General features: G+C 36.4%; 1 protein-coding gene and 1 non-coding gene across 5 annotated transcripts in view; both read right to left on the bottom strand.

Annotated features, from left to right (window-relative positions):
• The window catches only part of zgc:136858 (uncharacterized protein LOC678543 homolog), a 31981-nt gene that overhangs the window by 9438 nt on the left and 13465 nt on the right, over nucleotides 1-9078 (bottom strand). For 2 of the 4 annotated variants that reach the window (XM_061917007.1, XM_061917010.1), the window contains 4 exons: nucleotides 3161-3354; nucleotides 3013-3072; nucleotides 2872-2935; nucleotides 2489-2799 (listed from right to left, as the gene is read on the bottom strand). In XM_061917007.1, the coding sequence (XP_061772991.1) occupies nucleotides 2489-2799; nucleotides 2872-2935; nucleotides 3013-3072; nucleotides 3161-3354 (629 nt within the window). The remainder of the gene's footprint in view (nucleotides 1-2488; nucleotides 2800-2871; nucleotides 2936-3012; nucleotides 3073-3160; nucleotides 3355-9078) is intronic. The other 2 variants (XM_061917008.1, XM_061917009.1) reach the window with 2 other exon arrangements.
• Nucleotides 8101-8172, bottom strand: trnad-guc (transfer RNA aspartic acid (anticodon GUC)). The gene has a single exon. It is a non-coding gene; the product is annotated as a tRNA-Asp (tRNA).

The raw sequence follows: 9078 nt of genomic DNA, 5'->3' as shown, positions 1-9078 counted from the left end.
TGCATCAAGCAGTCCTGCAGTGTTTACTTTGGCAAAGGACAGCCAGGTACTCTAACGTCTACATTCCTCCAATAATCACAAATACATTTCCTCGTTTACAAAAGGTAAACATGCAGGCTACTAGGAACTGGCAGCTACACAACAGCTAAGCACACCAGCTTGACATACTTAATGGGTCCTGGCTTGATCAATATGCATCAATATAAAGAATAATCCAACAACTATAATTAGTTACAGATACAAGATGTCCAAGGTTGACGAGTTTTAGAAAGAACAATCGATCATTGAACTTTCTGCGTCTTGCTCTTCATGTAATGAACAAGTTTGGCCAATAGATGTCGCCAAAAACACAATTTAAGCCTTCACTTCAAAAAGCTGTCCCGTTTTTTAAAGCTGTCGACTAATTATCACGTGACTAAACGTCGCCTAAGGCCATGTCCACACCAATGCATACTTCTCTCTGCGTTCAGGACTCTTGTCTGCATGCAAACGCAAACTTTTGTCCCTAAAAAGGCCGGCTTGTGCCAGCCAGACTTCCAAAACTCTCCGCTCGGTTTGTGTGCACACGGCTCAAAGCCAGATGACGTCACGGCCACCATGACACAGCAGAAGAGGACTTACTGCCGGAAACAATAAAGACAAGACAAATAAACAATATTGAAAAGGAATTTTACCTTTGCAACCTCTTTATACTAATGGCTAAGTTTAATAAATGTAAGTTTCTCAAAAAAAAAAAAAAAAAAATTAAAAAAAGGACTTACTGTCGGAATATAAAAAAAAAGAATAATAATAATATATAAATAAAAATAAAAAAATAAAAATAAATAATAAAATAAAATAAAAAGGACTTACTGATGCTATACATCAGGACCGCGGTCAAGTTTGATCTGGCCCGCCAGATGACTTTGTTAAGTATGAAAATGAGCTGAAATTGAAAGCAACATATTTAGATGAACCGCACCAATTTTGTCAAGAGGAGTGGCCAAAATTCAAGCAGAAGCTTCTGGATGGCTAACAGAAGCGCCTTACTGCTGTGAAACTTGCCAAGGGACAATGAAAAAGAAAGATCACCTCCAATTTGTTCAGGACAACCTAAAATCATTGTCAGAAAAATGGTATCTAAGTTGTCACAAAACTTTGTGAGGACAAACATGAGGACAAAAGTTGTCTTTGATCTTACCAAGCAAAAGGCTTGCAAAACTCCACTATGTACGATGGGAAGAGACATGAAGGTGTTGGTTTCTTTGATCTATTGTAATCTACAGGAAGATCTTGTCTTGGCCCAAAATCTACAAAGCGGCGAGGAAGCAGGACCTGACGCAAGCTCCAGTCATCTTTTCTTCGAACTGTTTTGTGACCGGGGGCAACGGCTGTTTACAACCCCCTCTCCCCTTACATACAGCTGTTGCCATGTAATCAGGGAAAGTCCACATAAAAGAGGAGGCGTGCAATCCTTTCGTCAGAGCGTGGGACGATACTGTACAAGGGTACAGGCCTGCGCACTCTCCTCATTGTGCTAAATTGAATCCTGTCTCTGTTTGATTCCTTGCTTCTTGTCTGTTTAAAAGATGTCATCGGTGTTTGAACCTGACAATCATCAGCCCGGAGGTCGGGTCTTGGGCGCAGTTGAGTGTTCTGTAGTGGAACATTTCTATCCTTGTGTTACCTCCAAGCTAAATATATTGGGAGGGACACGACATGAGAGGTCAAATCACCCTGACCAAGTTGGTGGGGTGACACAACATAAGAGGTCAAGTCACCCTGAACATTGGACAGTTACATGGGTTGTTGTGATGCAGATCAGGCCATTGTGGACCGTATAAGTGGGAAGGGAAGACCAAGCCTGGTGTGTGCTCTTCCTAAATCCTTCACGAGGGTGCCCCATATTTCGTCTCGGGAAACACTGTCTGTTTTCTTATCCATTCAATCCAACTTTGTACTATCTGATTGTGAGTAATCAAACCTGTTGTAACAAACTCTCTGTTGTTCCTGTTTAAGATTCTGACTTTTCGACCACATAAAATTGGCGTCCCAGTACAGGCCACCACATAAAATTGGCGTCACAAACAGGATGAGGCCCCCGGTTAAATCCCTGACATTTCTACTACAGTTCCAACTGGACAAAGACCCCGAACACAGGTCAAAAGTGGTAAAGGAATGGCTAAATCAGGCTAGAATGAAGGTTTTAGAATGACCTTCCCAAAGTCCTGACTTAAAGGTGTGGACCATGCTGAAGTAACAAGTCCATGTCAGAAAAGCAACACATTTAGCTGAAGTGCAGCAAATTTGAGGTGAAAAATGGAAGCAGAAGCTTGTGTATGGCTACCTTGAAACTTGCCAAGGGACATGTAAGCAAATATTAACATTGCTGTATGTATACTTTTGACCAGGACTGCATGTACATGTTACATAAATCATGGCCTTTCGAGTGAATGCAGCTTGAATGGTAGGGACAGTTTGACATACCATTTAGTGGTGGTGAACTTACATATTGCTGTGTTATGTGCTGGTGAATGTCCATGTCGCCCAGTCCCAGACTGACTTCTCCAGCCTCCGTGATGACGGCACAGTACGTGGCCGTGCTCGCACCTTCCAGCCTGCTCACACCGCTGGTGTTCTTCCGGAGAAAGAAGACATGGAATCCAAATAACCTGTGCCTGCTAGTGAGAGATAGCAGATGTCTGTGGGTGGCAGTGAGAGATACCATATGTCTGCAGTGGTGGAAGACGGCCTCGCTGTGGGCATCCCTCCCGGTGGCAGAGATGAACAATGGCTGCTGGCCCAGACGACTTAAACAATCTTCCAAGGACAAAGCAAGTCCACTTGACAAAAGTGTGACGATCCATCATCAGGAAACCAAAATCAACTCACCGCTGATGTTTCTTCCCACGCCTCCATATGACTGACACACACTTCCTGGGTTGGTCTGTCCGAACTTGCAGTCGAAGAAAAAGAAGAAGCTATGAGAACATGACTTCAAATGAGATGTGAGATGTGTATCAGATCTCCTACTTGAAGTGCTTTACTTTTTCCTTTGGCAATGAAATCCACATTAATCCCGCCGATGACAACCTGCGACACAACAGAACCGTGTTGACCTGTCAGGAATCTGCAAAATGGAGCAAATGAAATCCACTGAGTAGGTTTTCTAAAGACTCACAATATTGGAGTCTGATGGCTGACTCTGTGACTCGCTCTTCACATTATTGGAGTCTGGTGGCTGACTCTGTGACTCGCTCTTCACAATATTGGAGTCTGATGGCTGACTCTGTGACTCGCTCTTCTTGGTCCGGGCAGCAAGTGCAAAGCTGATGTGGCTGCCAACTTTAGCATTGTTGTGAATCACAGCGATGTCTGCAAGTCAGGCTGCTTAAGGAGAAGATCTGCTCTGCCATTTGCAACATCAACTTGTAGCAGCTTCACATACTTATAGCATCTTTACATACTTCTAGCATATTCACATACTTATAGCATCTTTAAATACTTAAAGCATCTTTAAATACTTATAGTATCTTGAAATACTTATAGCATCTTTACATACTTATAGCATCTTTACAATAACAAGATCTGATAGCTCAGTTACAGCTCATGTTATTCTATTCTGTGTTACATGTCTTTTATGTTGCACCATTGCACCCAAAAAATTCCTAGCTTGTGAACCCAGTCTCAACCAATGGCAATAAAAACTATTCTGATTCTGATTCTGATTCTGATTCTGATACCTGCAGCATCTTTACATACTTATAGCATCTTGAAATACTTATAGCATCTTGAAAGATGTTTTATGGAAGACATTTCAGAACCTCTGACATATATCAGTAACTTATCATTTCTAACCGGCAAATTCCCTGACAAAATGAAAATTGCAAAAGTTGTACCAATTCATAAGCATTTGAAACATAAACCAGTTCACTAACTACAGACCAGTTTCATTACTTCCACAATTCTCCAAAATCATGGAAAAACTATTTTATAGCAGATTAGATACATTTATCAACAAAAGTGGGACGCTCGTGGAGAACCAATTTGGATTCAGAGCAAATATCTCAACACCAATAGCATTAATCAAAATAACAGAGGAAATGACCAATGCAATAGACGGTAAAGAATGTGCGGCCACATTGTTCATGGATTCAACAAAAGCATTTGACACAATTAATCATGATATTTTAATACAAAAACTAGAAGGATATGGCATCAGAGGTTTGGTATTGAACTGGGTAAGAAGCTATTTAACCAACAGGAAACAATTTGTGAAAATGGGTGAAAATACGTCAACACGTATGGACATATTTTGTGGTGTACCTCAGGGATCAATACTGGGACCAAGATCGTTTAATCTTTATATAAACGACATTTGTAAAGTTACAAAGGACTTAACGTGTTGTACCCTCCGTGGCCTGGAAAGAGAGCTGTGGGTCTCTCTTTTCCCCGCATCTCCCTCTGGACTCTGACTGCCTCCCTCAATCCTCGACCCCCACTTTAGACTCGGACCTCCTGACGCCCCTCTCAGCCCCACGGACGCCCGCTTGTATCCCTGATCACCTGCCTGTCCCCCCTGGACGTTCCTTCGCTCTCGTCAACACTTGGTAACACACACTTCAGTTAATTTACACACTTAGTCTTACACCATTGGGTTTTTGACAAACACACCATTCTATAGTTTATTAGTATTGTTTATTATTATTATTATTAGTAGTAGTATATATATTTATTTACTATATATATAACAAATCTCTGTACACTACTGCCACCTAGTATCCGTTTGCCGTCACTCCCCTTGCAAACCAGATCAAAGTTAGTTTTATTTGCAGACGACACAACTGCTTTCTGTTCAGGAGAGAAAACACAGAAGATAATACAAATAATAACGGAAGAAATGAAGAAATTAAAAAAATGGTTTGATAGAAACAGACTATCTTTGAATCTCAGTCAAACTAAAATAATGCTATTTGGTAACAGTAGGAAAGAACATCAGACACGAATACAAATAGACGGAGTAGATATTGAAAGGGTAATAGAAACCAGATTATTGGGAGTATTAATAGATGATAAAATGAACTGGAAATCTCATATACAAAATATACAAAATAAGGTGGCAAAAAACCTTTAAAAAATGAATAAAGCAAAACACGTCCTGGCCCAAAAATCACTTTATATTCTTTACTGCTCGCTAGTGTTACATATCTGAGTTATTGTGCAGAAATATTGGGAAATAACTACAAATGTGCGCTACATTCGTTAACTGTGTTACAAAAAAGATCAATTATAATAATGCATAATGTTGGATATAGAGAACATACAAACTCGGGCTGCGAATCTTTGGGTGTCCCACGAATCGATTCAATATCGATTCTTAGGGTCACGATTCGATAATATATCGATTTTTTCGATTTTTTTGATTCAACGCGAATCTCGATTCAAAAACAATATTTTTCCAATTCAAAATGATTCTGTATTCATTCAATACATAGATTTCAGCAGGATCTACCCCAGTCTGCTCACATGCTAGCAGAGAAGTAGATTTTTTGTAAAAAGCTTTTATAATTGTAAAGGACAATGTTTTATCAACTGATTGCAATAATGTAAATTTGTTTGAACTATTAAACAAACCAAAAATATGACTTATTTTATCTTTGTGAAAACATTGGACACAGTGTGTTGTCAAGCTTATGAGATGCCATGCAAGTGTAAGCCACTGTGACACTATTGTTCTTTTTTTATTTTTATAAATGTCTAATGATAATGTCAATGAGGGATTTTTAATCACTGCTATGCTGAAATTATAACTAATATTGATACTGATGTTGATGATATTCATTTGTGTTTCACTACTTTTGGTTTGTTCTGTGTGGTGTTTGTGTCTCCTCTCAATTGCTCTGTTTATTGCAGTTCTGAGTGTTGCTGACTCAGCTTTGCTTTTGGAATTGGATCGCATTGTTATGGTATTGTTGTGTAGTGCTTTGTGGGATTGATAAAAAAAACAAAAACAATTTATTTATTTATTTATTTTTAATGAGAATCGATTCGTATTCGAATCGATTTTTTCCCAGACCTCTAGTACAAACCCTTTATTTATTGAGTGAAAAATATTAAGGTTCCTTGATTTGGTAAAATTGCAATTAGCTAAATTGATGTACCAAGCAAATTATAACCTGTTACCAAAGAATGTACAACAATTCTTCTCAACTAAAGAGGAGAAATATAACCTTAGAGGAAAATCTAATTTAAAACATTTGTATGCACGTACTACACTTAGAACCTTTAGCATATTAGAATGTGGAATTAAATGATGGAATGGATTAAGTAAAGAAGTTCAACATTGTACTGATATGATCCACTTTAACAGGCTGTTCAAATTAATAGTGCTTACAAAGTACAAAGAAGAAAAATTATGAGAAACACTTTCAACCTCGATGAAAATAAGATATTCTTCATCTCAGTATGTTAATAATGACTGAATTAATTAATTACATATTACAAAACTGTTGTATTACTCATTCACGGTTGTCGTTTTACTGTTTTACTATAAAAAAATGTCAGCAAATGAATGTATATATCTGTATATCACATCTGACGTGGGAAAGGGGTAAGGATTAAATAAGCTTTGCTTCTTTCTACTCCTTTTCGGACATGATGTGATGTGAAATGATATGAAATTATCTGATGTATTATGTTGGAAGTATGTTCATGTTCAAAATAAACTAAGAAAGAAAGAAAGAAAGAAAATACTTACAGCACCTTTACATACTTATAGCATCTTTACATACTTACAGCATCTTTACATACTTATAGCATCTTTACATACTTATAGCATCTTTAAATACTTCTAGCATCTTTAAATACTTATAGCATCTTTACATACTTATAGCATATTTAAATACTTATAGCATCTTTACATACTTGTGGCATATTTAAATACTTCTAGCATCTTTAAATACTTATATCAGCTTTACATACTTATAGCATATTTAAATACTTACAGCATCTTTACATACTTATAGCATCTTTACATACTTATAGCATCTTTAAATACTTATAGCAGCTTTAAATACTTATAGCATCTTTACATACTTATAGCATCTTCAAATACTTATAGCATCTTTCAATACTTATAGCATCTTTAAATACTTATAGCGTCTTTAAATACTTATAGCATCTTTAAATACTTATAGCATCTTGACATACTTGTTGCAGCTTTACATACTTATAGCATCTTTAAATACGTACAGTGTCTTTAAATACTTATAGCATATTTACATACGTGTAGCATATTTAAATATTTATATTGTCTTTAAATACCTATAGTGTCTTTACATACTTATAGCATCTGTACATAATTATAGCATATTTAAATACTTATAGCATCTTTACATACTTGTGGCATATATGTAAATACTTATATCGTCTTTAAATACCTATAGTGTCTTTACATACTTATAGCACCTTTAAATACTTATAGCATCTTTACATACTTATAGCATCTTTAAATACTTATAGCATCTTTAAATACTTATAGCATCTTTGAATACTTATAGCATCTTTAAATACTTATAGCATCTTGACATACTTGTTGCAGCTTTACATAATTATAGCATATTTAAATACGTATAGTGTCTTTAAATACTTATAGCATATTTACATACTTGTAGCATATTTAAATATGTATATCATCTTTAAATACCTATAGTGTCTTTACATACGTATAGCATCTGTACATAATTATAGCATATTTAAATACTTGTGGCATATTTAAATACTTATATCATCTTTAAATACCTATAGTGTCTTTACATACTTATAGCATCTTTACATACTTATAGCATCTTTAAATACTTATAACATCTTTAAATACTTATAGCATCTTTATATACTTGTAGCATATTTAAATACCAATAGAACCTTTAAATACTTATAGCATCTTTACATACTTATAGCATTTTTAAATATACATAGCATCTTTAAATACTTGTAGCATATTTAAATACTTATAGTGTCTTCAAATACTTGTAGGATATTTAAATACTTATAGCATATTTACCTACTAATAGCATCTTTAAAGCAAGTAATGTTTGTGTTCCCAAAAGAAAAGAAAAAAACCTCCCCGTCGGGGAATCGAACCCCGGTCTTCCGCGTGACAGGCGGAGATACTGTCCACTATACTAACGAAGAGTATACCTCCATTCCGTCAACTATAGTTTATGAACTATTAGCAATATTTGGAACCTTAAAGAATTCCTATTTTTTTCGATTGAACTTTGGCCTGTCCCGGACTAAACACACCAATAAGTAATACAACTCCTCATAGAGGAAGTTTTAGTTTAGTGGAGTCTTTATTTGAAGACATTCTGAGACATTAAGCTTAAAGACAGACGTATTCTGCAGCAGATTAGAGCGAAATAGCTCATTTCCATCTGCAGTCTCTAGCTACCTAAATGAAAGATATACAATTTTAACAGTAAAATGATACTATAGCATGGAATCAAATTAAGACATGTCATAAAATGCGCTTTCATTGGCATATACTTCTACAATACAACCACCCCCCCTTGACATCAAAACTAGACAACACATGCTGTTCTTCACGTCTGTCATCATTTGTATAAACAACCATTATTTGAACACACACACTTCATTAATGTTCTCTAAATATAATACACTGCGTTGGCATCTCAATCACAATAATGCCCACCACAGTGATTACTCCAAAGCCACTTTTTAACGTCAACTGTGAAAGAAGAGTCATCTGTTAGACTTTTCAAGTTTGTTGTGAGGTGGTTCCTTTGCTTTAAGGCTTTATATGAAAAGGCTGATTGTGCAAAAGAGGTTTTACATCTGGGTACGCAACACTGCCCCCTGGTGGAGGTTCCTGTCTTTCTACTTGTCACAGCTGATGTAAACTGGACAAAGTGCTTAAGTGGCGCTGCTGCAGTGTTATTTAGGATTCCATTGATGCTACTCTTTGAAATTTAGCTAAATTCAACAATCTATATTTTTGGAGAACTAAACAGTGATAGTGGTGTTGTGGTTTTCACGCAAAGATTTTGAGGGATTGTTTGTGCACGTTTGTTATATGTT

The sequence above is a fragment of the Nerophis ophidion genome, linkage group LG12 (assembly GCF_033978795.1).
Source record: "Nerophis ophidion isolate RoL-2023_Sa linkage group LG12, RoL_Noph_v1.0, whole genome shotgun sequence".
Classification (NCBI taxonomy): Eukaryota; Metazoa; Chordata; class Actinopteri; order Syngnathiformes; family Syngnathidae; genus Nerophis; species Nerophis ophidion.
This window is presented reverse-complemented; position numbering and strand designations above follow the sequence as displayed.